This window comes from Pseudorasbora parva, chromosome 10, assembly GCF_024679245.1.
Source record: "Pseudorasbora parva isolate DD20220531a chromosome 10, ASM2467924v1, whole genome shotgun sequence".
NCBI classification, from domain to species: domain Eukaryota; kingdom Metazoa; phylum Chordata; class Actinopteri; order Cypriniformes; family Gobionidae; genus Pseudorasbora; species Pseudorasbora parva.
Window position 1 is genome coordinate 286962 of NC_090181.1, and position 20078 is coordinate 307039.

The 20078-nt window shown below is 46.2% G+C and overlaps 1 protein-coding gene across 1 annotated transcript; it reads right to left on the bottom strand.

Annotated features, from left to right (window-relative positions):
* Positions 1 to 3708: 3708 nt before the first annotated feature.
* Positions 3709 to 16862, bottom strand: wdr20a (WD repeat domain 20a). Its single transcript, XM_067454801.1, has 4 exons — positions 16561 to 16862; positions 9079 to 9261; positions 6326 to 7594; positions 3709 to 4906 (listed from the first exon to the last, which is right to left on the bottom strand). Exons 1-4 carry the CDS (start codon positions 16816 to 16818, stop codon positions 4853 to 4855), a joined length of 1764 nt encoding a protein of 587 aa, XP_067310902.1. The 5' UTR covers positions 16819 to 16862; the 3' UTR covers positions 3709 to 4852.
* Between the last annotated feature and the right edge of the window lie 3216 nt (positions 16863 to 20078).

Here is a 20078-nt window from a genome sequence, read left to right on the forward strand (position 1 = left end):
CGCGGTAAAGAGGCTCAAGCGCGGCGATGTCGACACCTGTTCTTACCGCGGTAAAGAGGCTCAAACGCGGCGATGTCGACACCTGTTCTTACCGCGGTAAAGAGGCTCAAACGCGGCGATGACGACACCTGTTCTTACCGCGGTAAAGAGGCTCAAACGCGGCGATGACAACACCTGTTCTTACCGCGGTAAAGAGGCTCAAACGCGGCGATGACAACACCTGTTCTTACCGCGGTAAAGAGGCTCAAACGCGGCGATGACGACACCTGTTCTTACCGCGGTAAAGAGGCTCAAACGCGGCGATGTCGACACCTGTTCTTACCGCGGTAAAGAGGCTCAAACGCGGCGATGTCGACACCTGTTCTTACCGCGGTAAAGAGGCTCAAACGCGGCGATGTCGACACCTGTTCTTACCGCGGTAAAGAGGCTCAAACGCGGCGATGACAACACCTGTTCTTACCGCCGTAAAGAGGCTCAAACGCGGCGTTATCGACACCTGTTCTTACCGCCGTAAAGAGGCTCAAACGCGGCGATGTCGACACCTGTTCTTACCGCCGTAAAGAGGCTCAAACGCAGCGTTATCGACACCTGTTCTTACCGCCGTAAAGAGGCTCAAACGCGGCGATGTCGACACCTGTTCTTACCGCGGTAAAGAGGCTCAAACGCGGCGATGACAACACCTGTTCTTACCGCGGTAAAGAGGCTCAAACGCGGCGATGACAACACCTGTTCTTACCGCGGTAAAGAGGCTCAAACGCGGCGATGACAACACCTGTTCTTACCGCCGTAAAGAGGCTCAAACGCGGCGATGTCGACACCTGTTCTTACCGCCGTAAAGAGGCTCAAACGCGGCGATGTCGACACCTGTTCTTACCGCAGTAATGAGGCTCAAACGCGGCGATGACAACACCTGTTCTTACCGCGGTAAAGAGGCTCAAACGCGGCGATGACAACACCTGTTCTTACCGCGGTAAAGAGGCTCAAACGCGGCGATGACAACACCTGTTCTTACCGCCGTAAAGAGGCTCAAACGCGGCGTTATCGACACCTGTTCTTACCGCCGTAAAGAGGCTCAAACGCGGCGATGTCGACACCTGTTCTTACCGCGGTAAAGAGGCTCAAACGCGGCGATGACAACACCTGTTCTTACCGCCGTAAAGAGGCTCAAACGCGGCGATGACGACGCCTGTTCTTACCGCCGTAAAGAGGCTCAAACGCGGCGATGACAACACCTGTTCTTACCGCCGTAAAGAGGCTCAAACGCGGCGATGACGACACCTGTTCTTACCGCCGTAAAGCGGCTCAAACGCGGCGATGACAACACCTGTTCTTACCGCCGTAAAGAGGCTCAAACGCGGCGTTATCGACACCTGTTCTTACCGCGGTAAAGAGGCTCAAACGCGGCGATGACGACACCTGTTCTTACCGCGGTAAAGAGGCTCAAACGCGGCGATGTCGACACCTGTTCTTACCGCGGTAAAGAGGCTCAAACGCTGCGATGTCGACACCTGTTCTTACCGCGGTAAAGAGGCTCAAACGCGGCGATGACAACACCTGTTCTTACCGCCGTAAAGCGGCTCAAACGCGGCGATGACAACACCTGTTCTTACCGCCGTAAAGAGGCTCAAACGCGGCGATGACAACACCTGTTCTTACCGCCGTAAAGAGGCTCAAACGCGGCGTTATCGACACCTGTTCTTACCGCGGTAAAGAGGCTCAAACGCAGCGATGACACCTGTTCTTACCGCGGTAAAGAGGCTCAAACGCGGCGATGTCGACACCTGTTCTTACCGCGGTAAAGAGGCTCAAACGCGGCGATGACAACACCTGTTCTTACCGCGGTAAAGAGGCTCAAACGCGGCGATGACAACACCTGTTCTTACCGCGGTAAAGAGGCTCAAACGCGGCGTTATCGACACCTGTTCTTACCGCCGTAAAGAGGCTCAAACACGGCGATGACGACACCTGTTCTTACCGCCGTAAAGAGGCTCAAACGCGGCGATGACAACACCTGTTCTTACCGCCGTAAAGAGGCTCAAACGCGGCGTTATCGACACCTGTTCTTACCGCGGTAAAGAGGCTCAAACGCAGCGATGACACCTGTTCTTACCGCGGTAAAGAGGCTCAAACGCGGCGATGTCGACACCTGTTCTTACCGCGGTAAAGAGGCTCAAACGCGGCGATGACAACACCTGTTCTTACCGCGGTAAAGAGGCTCAAACGCGGCGATGACAACACCTGTTCTTACCGCGGTAAAGAGGCTCAAACGCGGCGTTATCGACACCTGTTCTTACCGCGGTAAAGAGGCTCAAACGCAGCGATGACACCTGTTCTTACCGCGGTAAAGAGGCTCAAACGCAGCGATGTCGACACCTGTTCTTACCGCGGTAAAGAGGCTCAAACGCGGCGATGACAACACCTGTTCTTACCGCGGTAAAGAGGCTCAAACGCGGCGTTATCGACACCTGTTCTTACCGCGGTAAAGAGGCTCAAACGCAGCGATGACACCTGTTCTTACCGCGGTAAAGAGGCTCAAACGCAGCGATGACACCTGTTCTTACCGCGGTAAAGAGGCTCAAACGCGGCGATGTCGACACCTGTTCTTACCGCGGTAAAGAGGCTCAAACGCGGCGATGACAACACCTGTTCTTACCGCGGTAAAGAGGCTCAAACGCGGCGATGACAACACCTGTTCTTACCGCGGTAAAGAGGCTCAAACGCGGCGATGACAACACCTGTTCTTACCGCGGTAAAGAGGCTCAAACGCGGCGTTATCGACACCTGTTCTTACCGCGGTAAAGAGGCTCAAACGCAGCGATGACACCTGTTCTTACCGCGGTAAAGAGGCTCAAACGCGGCGATGTCGACACCTGTTCTTACCGCGGTAAAGAGGCTCAAACGCGGCGATGTCGACACCTGTTCTTACCGCGGTAAAGAGGCTCAAACGCGGCGATGACGACACCTGTTCTTACCGCGGTAAAGAGGCTCAAACGCGGCGATGACGACACCTGTTCTTACCGCGGTAAAGAGGCTCAAACGCGGCGATGACGACACCTGTTCTTACCGCCGTAAAGAGGCTCAAACGCGGCGATGACGACACCTGTTCTTACCGCGGTAAAGAGGCTCAAACGCGGCGATGACGACACCTGTTCTTACCGCCGTAAAGAGGCTCAAACGCGGCGATGACGACACCTGTTCTTACCGCGGTAAAGAGGCTCAAACGCAGCGTTATCGACACCTGTTCTTACCGCCGTAAAGAGGCTCAAACGCGGCGATGACGACACCTGTTCTTACCGCGGTAAAGAGGCTCAAACGCGGCGATGACGACACCTGTTCTTACCGCGGTAAAGAGGCTCAAACGCGGCGATGACGACACCTGTTCTTACCGCCGTAAAGAGGCTCAAACGCGGCGATGACGACACCTGTTCTTACCGCGGTAAAGAGGCTCAAACGCGGCGATGACGACACCTGTTCTTACCGCCGTAAAGAGGCTCAAACGCGGCGATGACGACACCTGTTCTTACCGCGGTAAAGAGGCTCAAACGCAGCGTTATCGACACCTGTTCTTACCGCCGTAAAGAGGCTCAAACGCAGCGTTATCGACACCTGTTCTTACCGCCGTAAAGAGGCTCAAACGCAGCGTTATCGAGGGGCTTAATAGAAAGAACACAACATCACAGCCAAGGACGACACACACCAGACAAAACATCCGTGGACTTTTTTTTAATGAAGAACAAAATGTGAAATGCAAAATGTTAACCACATGAATCAAAAAACATGACACTTCCATCCACATCCTGGTGTTTCCCGGTTAGTGTATATTTCCTGGAGGTCAGGAGGTCACACAGAAGGTTTAATAGTGTCACTGTAAGAGTTAACCCTATAGTGGCGGTACACAGGGAAGCAAAATATCAACTCTTCAAACTCTCGTGAGATCTCTTCGTCTGCTAGGCTTCCTGAGCTTCACACGTGTTATTAGCAGACAATCTAGCGGTTCACATAAATCTCCTATATTATCAAAATACATCTGGGTGACTTCTGTACAAGAGACAAGGAAAAATGAAAACAAAAAAACCTGCATATTTAAGATTATTTTTAATATTATTATGTCTATTTTTCTGCTTTAGAAATGTCACTATTTCCTGTAATGATGACAAACTTCCACTACTGATCATTTGCCCCAATAAATCACTGAATATTATAACAATATTATACATATAATACAAAGCAGATTTTTATCTGAAACAATATTAAAATAAATGCTCAATAGATACAAAGTTTTAATCATAATTCTCCACATTATACCGGTCTGTGAGTCCTTGCACACACAAATGTAAAGCCATTCTCTTCTAATAAACTATTAAGTGCAAACAAATTTTCTTTAAAAAACTAATGATTGCAGCATCCAGCTTCTCCGATTCCGATTTCAAGACAGAGGATATTAAAGCCGAGTGCATCCAGGCCTTCCCGACGTCTTTCTTTTTTTGATCCTTTATAGTAGTTACAAACGAAAACCCAAAATAAAATCAGTGCAAAGTTTAACAACGGGGGTCGAATCTATTCCGTATGAAAGAGGGTGAAAATAAAACGGATTAAAAGGGATCTGGGGGAGGAAGTACGGCCGCTTTCCCACACCTTAGGCAAGCGTGAAATACACAAGAGGAAAATAATACAGTGAGACGCATTTGAGAGTGAAAACCATAACAAAAGAACAAAAAAAAAATCAAATAAATACTCTGGGGGAAAAAGCAAAGGAAAGCCTGGCGTGTTCCCGGCGGACACGGCTCCGGAACGAAGGACGAGGAGAGGATCCTTCAGCTCACAGCGGATCTGAGCAGCACAGATACTGAGGCTATACTACTGTTCCACTCGGAGAGTTGGCCTGGTTCTGGGATGACAATAAACCCTGGAGGAAAAAGGAGAGAACAGCATTTCAAAACCGCAGTTGTACAGAGGGAAAAGATTCACATAACGCTCCAGCACAGCATCCATTGTGTGAATATTCCTATCTAATATGATTTCTTGCTCAGTTGGGGACACTAACATTATGATCAGAGTTATTCAACTAAATATACAAATAACATTAATGAATGAGGTCTTATTTAATTCTATAAACTATAATCCTGATCTGCCAACATTGTCTCTCTCTGATAAATTAAAATAAGCTGATAACATCACTGTTTACTCCAGAACGACTGTACAGCCAAATCTAATTCTGCTGCAGTATTGTCCTGTGTTAAGTTTTATTACGATATAAATAAAGTTCATTGACTCAATGTTCCACAGATCCCTACAGCTAGTGTCCTACATCCTTCATTTATTGTGGGTATTTAAAATGTTTTCCGTTTTCAGGGTTAGTCTTTAGAAATAAAAATGTATTGATCTTTGAAAAGCTGTCCCTGCATTATTATGCCATGATCATTATTTTAGATGAAAAGGGTCTCATAATGACAATATTATCGTTTATTGCAATAATCTCTTGGCCAATTTATCATTCAGCAAATTGTGTTACTGTGACAGGCCGACTGGAATGGGAAGCCAGTCACAAGTCACGGTTCGGGGTCACTGTTCGACACAACAGGAAAACACATCTCCAGTGCTAGGCTTCTTCACCTTATCTTCAGACTTCCACAACACACACCAGCACAGATTATAACAGCAGAAACAACTCCGGCATTCGTCCTCAGAGTGAGACATCTTTCCAAAGGGTCTGTTTTAATCAGTTTACACTCAGTAGAAACAAAACATTGTGCTTTAGTAAAGAAAAATAATCTTGTTTCTGTTTGGGAGGAAATTTTACACTGCAAAACACGCTCCTCTTCCTCAGTCATTCTGTCTCGTTTCCAGTCCAAATATCGAACAATTCTTAAATCAAGATGATTTACTAGATCAGTAAAGCGACAGGAGATATTTTCCTCACCCCATTGGCAGATCATTTTGCGTAAAATAGTATTTTTTAACATTTAGATATTTTTCTGCCGGAAAACAAGAAAAAATATCTCCTGTCGTTTTACTGATCTAGTAAATCATCTTGATTTAAGAATATTTAGATATTTGGACTGGAAACGAGACAGAATTACTAAATAAGAAGAGCATTTTCTTGCAGTGTGACGCCTGTTCATAAACTCTCTTAATTTAGATTTTATTTCCAACAAAACAAAGAAAAATATCTCATGTAACTCTACTTGTCAAGTAAATTAATCTTGATTTTAGATAATTAGACTAAAAATAAAACAAATCTACTGAGTAAGAAGGTCAGACTAGCCCAAAGCTCCGCATCCTGAAGCCGTCCGGACGGATTGAGAAAGAGCGGGACAGAACTCACCACTTTCCCGGGTCTCGCCCATGTGCAAATAAAGCCCTCCTGACACGCGGTGACAATACAGTCTTCTAGAAAGATGAGCACCGTGAGTCTCTCGTGCGCGATCTTTTTACAGACGAGCGGCTCGAGCAGCGGCACGTCCTCCATGCGCGGACACAGCTGCGTGCCCAGAGTCTTGGCAGGGTCCGTTTTGGTTTTGGTGAGCAGGTTGAGTTTATCGCTGCTCTTGCTGCTAATGTGGCCCATGCTGTGGTTCCGCTTGTGGTCTTTTTCTGGATGCCGGTCTTTGCGGTCGTGCAGCGAGAGCGTGGCGAACTTACTCACGCCGGTGGCGATGGGATTATCCGTAGCGGAGCTCTTCCCGGATCCGGCGGCGGAGTGCGGAAGGCTATTGGAGCGCGGGAGCGGAGCCGGGAGAGAGTTAGCAGCGCTAGCATTGCTCCCGTTAGCGCTGGGATTGCTCGGGATTACGGCGCTAGCTCCGCTCGCGTTCATCACGTTAGTGTGCGTTCTCGTTCGGGAAAGCGGAAGATGCGGGAATAGGATGTCTTCCGTCAGGTCCCATAGGCAGAGCTGCGTGTCCTGCCCGACGGAGCCGAAGCGATACGTCACGCTAACCGGACGGCTATCCGTGGAGTTGCGTTTGGAAAGCCGGGATTGTGTGCTGTTAGCACGGTCGCGGCCGAACTGGATCTGCTCCTGGAAGTCCTCATCGCTCCCGCTGAACTCCATGGGATCGGTCTCTTCTACGCTCGTGGTGTAATGGTCGAACGCCACCACGCTAACCCACGACTTGTGTCCGTGCCCGCGCGCGATTACGCGGCAGTCCACGAACGACCACACCGTCACCAGATCGTCCTCGCCGCCGGCTACGATATACTTCCCGTCAGGGCTCCAGCACACACACAGAAGGCCGCCGAAGTAGCTCTTCATGGTGCCGTGCAGCTCCACCGCGTCGAAGTTGAAGACGCGCAGGAAGCCATCTTGGCTCACGCAGGCCAGGAACTTCCCGTCCGGAGAGAAGCTGAACTCGTTGATGGCGCCGTCGCCCACGCTCCACTTCAGCAGAGGGTTCCGCGTGGCCTTGCTCTTACAGGTGTGCACGGCGTAGCTCTCGCCCTGCTTCAGCAGCTGGTAATGTGGAGCCGTGGTGCCGCAGGTGTGCTCCACATTATAAAGGTACATGCTGCCGCTGGAGTGGGCCACCAGGAACAGGCTCTCCGAACCCGGGACCCACTTCACACACGTCACTCGAGACTTATCAATGAGCCGCTGATGGAGACAGAGAGAGAGGGGGAGAGGGAGAGAGAGAGAGAGGGGGGGAGGGGGGGAGAGAGAGGGGGGGAGGGGGAGAGGGAGGGGGGGGGGAGGGAGAGAGAGAGAGAGAGAGGGAGAGAGAGAGAGAGACATTCATGAGGAGAGAAGGCGTGTGTTAGAGATCTTCACATTAAACACACCTGTATGCTAAAACTGATGAAATCAGCCCTATGACTAAAGCCATGTTGAAAAGGCGATAAATCACTGTGTGTGTGTGTGTGCTGCTGCGCGTCCCTGTGAGTGTGTGCTGCTGCGCGTCCCTGTGTGTGCTGCTGCACATCCCTGTGTGTGTGTGTGCTGCTGCACATCCCTGTGTGTGTGTGTGCTGCTGCACATCCCTGTGTGTGTGTGTGTGTGTGTGTGTGTGTGTGTGTGCTCCTGCACGTCCCTGTGTTTGTGTGTGTGCTGCTGCACATCCCTGTGTGTGTGTGCTGCTGCGCGTCCCTGTGTGTGTTTGCTGCTGCACATCCCTGTGTTTGTGTGTTCTGCTGCGCGTCCCTGTGAGTGTGTGTGCTGCTGCGCGTTCCTGTGTGTGTTTGCTGCTGCGTGTCCCTGTGAGTGTGTGTGCTGCTGCGCGTTCCTGTGTGTGTGTGCTGCTGCGCGTCCCTGTGAGTGTGTGTGTGCTGCTGCGCGTCCCTGTGTGTGTTTGCTGCATTTGCTGTTATTGCTGTATTTCAGGAAGACACAAAACATCTGTTCTGGTTATTAAAGGAGTACTTCAGCGCTGGGAAGATGAATCTGTGTTTAAACAGGGTCATTACTGTAGTAGAAATGTGAAATTATTTTTGAATTTGGTGCCTTCTAGACTGAGAAAAGACAGAAAATGTATTTTGTCTCATGGGGATTTAAGACTACAATTCCCAGAATGCTTTGCTGGCCTGTGAGGCCACGCCCACAGCCACCGCTACTGAATCCTTTTTCCACTGCGTTAATTTTCATTAAATCAGTTCAGTTAGAGAACAGACACTACAACTAAACATTGAACATGCAGGAGTCGGATTCCATTTAACGTGATGAATGAGCTCTCGTGATAAGAGCTGAGGGAAACGCGTCCGCACTCGCGGCATTCACCACGCATTCAGTCCGGCACGTTTCAGATCATGCCTTTGGAAGCTTAACTTTTAAAGGAATTAATTTGAGAAGTTGAAACACTCCCTTTGCTCCGCATAGGTCCGTTTACACGAATGCCCGATCCCACTGCCCACGCGCGGGTTGAGAACATGTGGAAATGGCTCCCTCTGCTGGCTGTAGTCTTTAGCCTCTGGCCAAACATTTTGGGAATTTTTCCAGAAATAAAATGCATAAATCTCTGGTCTCAGGGGGATATGAGGAGCACGATCATGATTATACTCCAGGGTTTCTACTGACACAAAGCCATATGCTAATCGCTGAAGTAGCCCTTTAAGCGTAATGGAGAGGAATGGCCTCAGTGATCTCACTTCTTCATTGAAGAGTTTGCTGGTCTCCTTCTTGATGGGGTCGATGAGCTGCACCTGGCCGGCTGAGAAGCCCACGAGCAGGGACACGCTCTCCGCCGTGGCCGTCAGGTGGTTGAAGTCGTGGCACGTCGGCTGCGTTCCTTTATAAATCCGCTTGTCGATCGGCTTGCTCAGGTCAGCAGCCTGTGGCCCAACAGACAGAAGCATTACTCAACACCTGCACCGCTGAGACACACACACTCTCTCTCACACACACACACACACACTCTGAGACAGGAGCGTCAGAAAAACCCACCACAGCCACACCATCCATCACACTGCTGATACACACTCCTGTTCACAAGACGAGTGACAGGCAGGAGGAACCTGTGTGTGTGTGTGTGTGTGTGTGAGTTTGTTATGAACCTCAGAAACTACTCAAAACATGAACCTCAGAATCTACTGAACACATGAACCTCAGAAACTACTGAACACATGAACCTCAGAAACTACTGAACCTCAGAAACTACTGAATACGAGCCTCAGAAACTACTGAACACATGAACCTCAGAAACTACTGAACACATGAACCTCAGAAACTACTGAACACGAGCCTCAGAAACTACTGAACACATGAACCTCAGAAACTACTGAACACATGAACCTCAGAAACTACTGAACCTCAGAAACTACTGAATACGAGCCTCAGAAACTACTGAACACATGAACCTCAGAAACTACTGAACACATGAACCTCAGAAACTACTGAACACGAGCCTCAGAAACTACTGAACACATGAACCTCAGAAACTACTGAACACGAGCCTCAGAAACTACTGAACACGAGCCTCAGAAACTACTGAACACGAGCCTCAGAAACTACTGAACACATTAACCTCAGAAACTACTGAACACATGAACCTCAGAAACTACTGAACACGAGCCTCAGAAACTACTGAACACATGAACCTCAGAAACTACTGAACACATGAACCACTGACCACATGAACCTCAGAAACTACTGAACACATGAACCTCAGAAACTACTGAACACAAGCCTCAGAAACTACTGAACACATGAACCTCAGAAACTACTGAACACATGAACCTCAGAAACTACTGAACACATGAACCTCAGAAACTACTAAACACATGAACCTCAGAAACTACTCAACACATGAACCTCAGAAACTACTCAACACATGAACCTCAGAAACTACTAAACACATGAACCTCAGAAACTACTAAACACATGAACCTCAGAAGCTAATCAACACATGAACTGCAGAAACTACTAAACACATGAACCTCAGAAACTACTGAACACGAGCCTCAGAAACTACTGAACACATGAACCACTGAACACATGAACCTCAGAAACTACTGAAACACAGAAACTTCTGAACATGAGCCTCAGAAACTACTGAACACATGAACCTCAGAAACTACTGAATACATGAACCTCAGAAACTACTAAACACATGAACCTCAGAAACTACTGAACACATGAACCTCAGAAACTACTGAACACATGAACCTCAGAAACTACTGAACACATGAACCTCAGAAACTACTGAACACATGAACCTCAGAAACTACTGAACACATGAACCTCAGAAACTACTCAACACATGAACCTCCGAAACTACTGAACACATGAACCTCAGAAACTACTGAACACATGAACCACTGAACACATGAACCTCAGAAACTACTGAACACATGAACCTCAGAAACTACTGAACATAAATATCAGAAACTACTGAACACATAAACCTCAGAAACTACTGAACACATGAACCACTGAACACATGAACCTCAGAAACTACTGAACACATGAACCTCAGAAACTACTGAACATAAACATCAGAAACTACTGAACACATAAACCTCAGAAACTACTGAACACATGAACCACTGAACACATGAACCTCAGAAACTACTGAACACATGAACCTCAGAACACGAGCCTCAGAAACTACTGAACACATGAACCTCAGAAACTACTGAACACATGAACCTCAGAAACTACTGAAACTACTGAACACATGAAACTACTGAAACTACTGAACACATGAACCTCAGTAACTACTGAACACGAGCCTCAGAAACTACTGAACACATGAACCTCAGAAACTACTGAACACGAGCCTCAGAAACTACTGAACACATGAACCACTGAACACATGAACCTCAGAAACTACTGAACACATGAACCTCAGAAACTACTGAACACATGAACCTCAGAAACTACTGAACACGAGCCTCAGAAACTACTGAACACATGAACCTCAGAAACTACTAAACACATGAACCTCAGAAACTACTGAACACATGAACCTCAGAAACTACTGAACACGAGCCTCAGAAACTACTGAACACATGAACCTCAGAAACTACTGAACACATGAACCTCAGAAACTACTGAACACGAGCCTCAGAAACTACTGAACACGAGCCTCAGAAACGACTGAACACATGAACCTCAGAAACTACTGAACACATGAACCACTGAACACATGAACCTCAGAAACTACTGAACACATGACCCACTGAACACATGAACCTCAGAAACTACTGAACACGAGCCTCAGAAACTACTGAACACATGAACCTGAGAAACTACTGAACACGAGCCTCAGAAACTACTGAACACATGAACCTCAGAAACTACTGAACACATGAACCTGAGAAACTACTGAACACGAGCCTCAGAAACTACTGAACACACGAGCCTCAGAAACTACTGAACACATGAACCTGAGAAACTACTGAACACGAGCCTCAGAAACTACTGAACACATGAACCTCAGAAACTACTGAACATGAGCCTCAGAAACTACTGAACACATGAACCTGAGAAACTACTGAACACGAGCCTCAGAAACTACTGAACACATGAACCTCAGAAACTACTGAACACGAGCCTCAGAAACTACTGAACACATGAACCTCAGAAACTACTGAACACATGAGCCTCAGAAACTTCTGAACACATGAGCCTCAGAAACTACTGAACATATCAACACAAACTTCTGTCAAAGCAACACACACAGATAAACACACACTCCTCTAAAAGCAACACACAGATAAACACACACACTCCTGTCAAAGCAACACACACAGATAAACACACACTCCTGTCAAAGTTACACACAGATAAACACACACTCCTGTCACAGCAACACACAGATAAACACACACTCCTGTCAACGCAACACACAGATAAACACACACTCCTGTCAAAGCAACACACACAGATAAACACACACTCCTGTCAAAGCAACACACACAGATAAACACACACTCCTGTCAAAGCAACACACACAGATAAACACACACTCCTGTCAAAGCAACACACAGATAAACACACACTCCTGTCAAAGCAACACACAGATAAACACACACTCCTGTCAAAGCAACACACACAGATAAACACACACTCCTGTCAACGCAACACACAGATAAACACACACTCATGTCAAAGCAACACACAGATAAACACACACTCCTGTCAAAACAACACACAGATAAACACATACTCCTGTCAAAGCAACACACACACACACTCCTGTCAAAGCAACACACGTCACACACACGGATAAACATACACACTCGTGTCAAAGCAACACACAGATAAACACATACTCCTGTCAAAGCTACACACACACACTCCTGTCAAAGCAACACACGTCACACACACACGGATAAACATACACACTCGTGTCAAAGCAACACACAGATAAACACACACTCCTGTCAAAGCAACACACACAGATAAACACACACTCCTGTCAACGCAACACACAGATAAACACACACTCATGTCAAAGCAACACACAGATAAACACACACTCCTGTCAAAACAACACACAGATAAACACATACTCCTGTCAAAGCAACACACACACACACTCCTGTCAAAGCAACACACGTCACACACACACGGATAAACATACACACTCGTGTCAAAGCAACACACAGATAAACACATACTCCTGTCAAAGCTACACACACACACTCCTGTCAAAGCAACACACGTCACACACACACGGATAAACATACACACTCGTGACAAAGCAACACACAGATAAACACACACTCCTATCAAAGCAACACACACAAACAGATAAACATACACACTCTTGTCAAAACAACACACACACACACACACACACACACACACACACAGATAAACAGACACTCCTATCAAAGCAACACACACACACACACACAAACACACACGGATAATCACACACTCCTGTCAAAGCAACACACTCACACATACACAGATAATCACACACTCCTGTCAAAGCAACACACACAGATAAACACACACACACTCTTGTCAAAGCAACACACAAACACACACACACAGATAAACATACACACTCCTTTCAAAGCAACAACACACACACTCCTGTCAAAGCAACAACACACACACTCCTAATAAAGCAACAAACACACAGATAAACACACACACTCCTCTCAAAGCAACAAACACACAATCCTGTCAAAGCAACAAACACACAAATAAACACACACACTCCTGTCAAAGCAACACACACAGATAAAAACACACTTTTGCAAAGCAACACACACACAGATAAACACACACTCCTGTCAAAGCAACACACAGATAAACACACACTCCTGTCAAAGCAACACACACAGATAAACACACACTCATGTCAAAGCAACACACACAGATAAACACACACTCCTGTCAAAGCAACAAACAGATAAACACACACACTCCTGTCAAAGCAACACACACAGATAAACACACACACTCCTCTCAAAGCAACACACACACACAGATAAACACACACTCCTGTCAAAGCAACACACAAACACACGCACACAGATAAACACACACTCCTGTCAAAGCAGCACACACACACACACTCCTGTCAAAGCAACACACACACGCGCACACACACACACAAACACACACTCTCCTGTCAAAGCAACACACATATAGATAAACACAACCTCCTGTCAAAGCAACACACACACACACACATAGATAAACACACTCTCCTGTCAAAGATAAACACACACTCCTGTCAAAGCAACACATAGATAAACACACACTCGTGTCAAAGCAACACACACACAGATAAACACACACTCCTGTCAAAGCAACACACACACACACACACACACACACACACAGATAAACACACTCTCCTGTCAAAGCAACACACACACACACACACACACACACACACACACACACACACACAGATAAACACACTCTCCTGTCAAAGCAACACACACTAGCAATCCTGTCAAAGCAACAAACACACAGATAAACACACACACTCGTGTCAAAGCAACACACACACAGATAAACACACACTCCTGTCAAAGCAACACACACACACACACACACACACACACACACAGATAAACACACACTCCTGTCAAAGCAACACACAGATAAACACACACTCCTGTCAAAGCAACACACACAGATAAACACACACTCATGTCAAAGCAACACACACAGATAAACACACACTCCTGTCAAAGCAACAAACAGATAAACACACACACTCCTGTCAAAGCAACACACACAGATAAACACACACACTCCTCTCAAAGCAACACACACACACAGATAAACACACACTCCTGTCAAAGCAACACACAAACACACGCACACAGATAAACACACACTCCTGTCAAAGCAGCACACACACACACACTCCTGTCAAAGCAACACACACACGCGCACACACACACACAAACACACACTCTCCTGTCAAAGCAACACACATATAGATAAACACAACCTCCTGTCAAAGCAACACACACACACACACATAGATAAACACACTCTCCTGTCAAAGATAAACACACACTCCTGTCAAAGCAACACATAGATAAACACACACTCGTGTCAAAGCAACACACACACAGATAAACACACACTCCTGTCAAAGCAACACACACACACACACACACACACACACACACACACAGATAAACACACTCTCCTGTCAAAGCAACACACACACACACACACACACACACACACACACACACACACACACACACACAGATAAACACACTCTCCTGTCAAAGCAACACACACTAGCAATCCTGTCAAAGCAACAAACACACAGATAAACACACACACTCGTGTCAAAGCAACACACACACAGATAAACACACACTCCTGTCAAAGCAACACACACACACACACACACACACACACACAGAGATAAACACACTCTCCTGTCAAAGCAACAACACACACACTCCTGTCAAAGCAAAACACACACTCTCCTGTCAAAGCAACACACACACACAATCCTATCAAAGCAACAAACACACAGATAAACACACACACTCCTGTCAAAGCAAAACACACACTCTCCTGTCAAAGCAACACACACACAGATAAACACACACTCCTGTCAAAGCAACACACACACACACACACACACACACACACACACACACAGATAAACACACTCTCCTGTCAAAGCAACACACACTAGCAATCCTGTCAAAGCAACAAACACAGATAAACACACACACTCCTGTCAAAGCAACAAACACACAGATAAACACACACACTCGTGTCAAAGCAACACACACACAGATAAACACACACTCCTGTCAAAGCAACACACACACACACACACACACAGATAAACACACACTCCTGTCAAAGCAACAACACACACACTCCTGTCAAAGCAAAACACACACTCTCCTGTCAAAGCAACACACACACACAATCCTATCAAAGCAACAAACACACAGATAAACACACACACTCCTGTCAAAGCAAAACACACACTCTCCTGTCAAAGCAACACACACACAGATAAACACACACTCCTGTCAAAGCAACAACACACACACTCCTGTCAAAGCAACAACACACACACTCCTGTCAAAGCAACACACACAGATAAACACACACACTCCTGTCAAAGCAACACACACACAGATAAACACACACTCCTGTCAAAGCAACAACACACACACTCCTGTCAAAGCAACAAACACACAGATAAACACACACTCCTGTCAAAGCAACACACACACACAGACACAGATAAACACACACACTCCTGTCAAAGCAACACACACACACACTCCTGTCAAAGCAACAACACACACACTCCTGTCAAAGCAACACACACAGATAAACACACACACACACTCCTGTCAAAGCAACACACACACACACACACACACACACACACACACACACACAGAGAGAGAGACACAGATAAACACACACACTCCTGTCAAAGCAACACACACACACACACACACAGAGAGAGAGAGAGAGAGAGAGAGAGAGAGAGAGAGAGAGAGAGAGAGAGAGAGAGAGAGAGAGAGAGAGAGAGAGAGAGAGAGATAAACAAACAGACGCGCGTCAGCGGTGAAAGAGTGCTCGTGCGCGTGACATTCCCGCCGATGTGAAATAACAGCCGATATTCCCGCGCTGTGAAGGTGAACGCGCGTCATCCTCACCTTCCTGACGCCTTTATAGATGTAGAAGTAAAGCTCCCGGCCCACATTGAAGCAGATTCGGTCGCCGTTCCCGGACTGGTCATTGACGTTGACGAACGAGACCCGGACGGGGTTCGAGCCCTGCGAGTTGAACGGAACCCGGTTCGGCCGGCTGTACTCGGAGTGTGTGAGGAGTTTATACGCGCCTTCCCGCGTGCTGAACTGACTCTTGATCTCGTTCATCTCCTTCCCTCCTCCCTCCGCCGCCATCTTTGACATTTACATTCATCCTTCCGCAGGCCCGGATCTGACGCGCCGCGCATGCGCACATCGCACCTCAACGTGACAGAACCTTCCCTCAGCATAAATATATGAACATAACTCACAATATTATTGAGTTTCCTGCGAGGAACTGTCATTTTCTCCCACTGTGTGTTTCTTATTATAAAATTGAAAAAGTGAAAGAGTAAATGTGCTTCATTTATATTAAAACGCCTCACAACATACTTACGTTGCACACAATAAAAATACATTAAAAAAATATTATTTTTTTTCCCTTCAAATGTTAAATCAAATTAGAGCTTTTCTCTTCACATACATTGATGTTTTTGTTTCCTCCACGAATTATTGTCAGAAAAATTATTAGTTTAATTGAAACCTAATCACGGATTGATGATCAGTGATCTAAAAATCCTATCAGATATTTAATAATATTTAGGGATTTGCTGTATAGTTGTCTACATATCTGAAGAAAGGCCTCGACTCGAACACACACACACACACACACACACACACACACACACACACACACACACACACACACACACACACACACGATTGGGTAAGGATAAAGCAGGATAAGTTCGGTCAGGTGTGTGAGGTGATCAGAAGACTCTCAGTGATCGGGAATGGAAGCGCTGATCAATACAGGCCAGTCAGACGTTGTTGGGAGACTGGCATTCAAATACATGGTAAGATTTTCACCTATTTGTTCTTTATTATTTGATTGATGTGAAATAGTAAACATGAAATGTTTTATCACTTCATGAACATGTTTAATATTCATCTCTCTCTCTCTCTCTCTCGCGCGCGCTCTGTGTGTGTGTGTGTGTGTGTGTGTGTGTGTGTGTGTGTGTGTGTGTGTGTGTGTGTGTGTGTGTGTGTGTGTGAGTTTGATGTTCTGTGTGCTTCTCCATCAGGAGATGTGTAAAGTCGACTCCAGTTCAGACTTTGAATCCGACACGAACCCGAGATGGTCTGATGTGAGCAGCAAGGTATTTCTGATCAGATTAGCCTTCCTGTGGCTTTAGCAACCCATGTGACTCCGTGACCTCTGACCTCAGGGCTGTGAAAGCAGCACTCCGGAGACTCGGGATGCTCCGCTCAGACTCCGGAGGATCTCCCAGCAGGTGAGGAGAGAGCCGGAGAGGCTCCGATAGGCTCTGTGCTCGGCTCTTAACGCTCCTGATGTGTTCCCAGTGTCCGGATCCCTATGATGGGAGTTCTGAGGACTCATCTGATGGCGGCGTACGGAAGGGCTCTCGGCCCAGAGGTCAAAGGTCATCTGCTCCGGCGAGGAGAGCCGGGATGCATCCGGACGTCCAGATGAGGTCTTCGAGCGACTCGGAGCTGGACTCGCGGGATCAGGAATGCTGCTCCGGGAATCTGTCTGACTCCGGCTTCCACACCCGCTCCGGCCTCAGCTCACCCGCTCCGGACACACTCCATTCGGGATCTCCGGAGAGCTCCCACACTGCCTTTCCCAAGAGGAAGTCGGGCGAGCTGGAGGACGGGATGCGCAGGAAGAGGCAGTGTGTCACTGATATGGAGGTCTGACATCATCAGGAGGATCCCACTGTTTGATGTTGGAAAGAGAGACACTGAGAAAAAGTGTGTGTGTGTGTGTGTGTGTGTGTGTGTGTGTGTGTGTGTGTGTGTGTGTGTGTGTGTGTGTGTGTGTGTGACGATGGTCTGGTTCTTTCTGCATTCCCTGACCTCACGGTCAACACTGCTCTTGCCACAGTTATTTCAATAATAAATTATGATTAGCAAACCTAACATTCATTCATGATTTGTGACCTCTCTTAAAGGCCAATCGTGTGTGTGTGTGTGTGTGTGTGTGAGAGAGATTGAATGTGTGTGTCAAGATCTCTTTATTTCTATCGCTCTTCTCCAGCGGCGATTGTGTCAGAGCAGCTTCAGTGTTAAACAGGACAATACTGCAGCAGAATTAGATTTGGCTGTACAGTCGTTCTGGAGTAAACAGTGATGTTATCAGCTTATTTTAATTTATCAGAGAGAGACAATGTTGGCAGATCAGGATTATAGTTTATAGAATTAAATAAGACCTCATTCATTAATGTTATTTGTATATTTAGTTGAATAACTCTGATCATAATGTTAGTGTCCCCAACTGAGCAAGCCAAGCCAAAGGCGACCAAAGGAACCGAAACTCCATCAGGGCATGATGGAGAAAAATAAACCTTAGAGAAACCAGACTCAGTTCTCCTCTGGCCTATTAACACACAGCGGAGGATTATTATTCTGGACACCGCACAGCTCAGAGGTCAGATTAGAGCAGAATATAATATATAGATAGATAATAGAATATAATCTATCTATCTATCTATCTATCTATCTATCTATCTATCTATCTATCTATCTATCTATCTATCTATCTATCTATCTATCTATCTATCTATCTATCTATCTATCTATCTATCTATCTATCTATCTATCTATCTATCTATCTATCTATCTATCTATCTATCTATCTATCTATCATGGACCAGCTGGAGTTTGTTTATTAAGCGAGCAGGGCAACCACCCAGTAGAGCATTACAATAATCTATCTGTCTATCTATCTATCTATCTATCTATCTATCTATCTATCTATCTATCTATCTATCTATCTATCTATCTATCTATCTATCTATCTATCTATCTATCTATCTATCTATCTATCTATCTATCTATCTATCTATCTATCTATCTATCTATCAATCATGGACCAGCTGGAGTTTGTTTATTAAGCGAGCAGGGCAGCCACCCAGTAGAGCATTACAATAATCTATCTATCTATCTATCTATCTATCTATCTATCTATCTATCTATCTATCTATCTATCTATCTATCTATCTATCTATCTATCTATCTATCTATCTATCTATCTATCTATCTATCTATCTATCTATCTATCTATCTATCTATCTATCTATCTATCTATCTATCTATCTATCTATCTATCTATCTATCTATCTATCTATCTATCTATCTATCTATCTATCTATCTATCATGGACCAGCTGGAGTTTGTTTATTAAGCGAGCAGGGCAGCCACCCAGTAGAGCATTACAATAATCTAGCCTTGAGCTCATGAACGCATCGACTAACTGTTCAGCATTTTGTGTGTGTTTGACTGAGTGTGAGTGTGTTTTATCTCCTGATCACAATCCATTACCTTTATTCCCAGAGGAAGTGTGTTGATTGGAGATGAGAGTAACACACGTGTGTATTTCCGTCATGATGACTGTCTGGTGT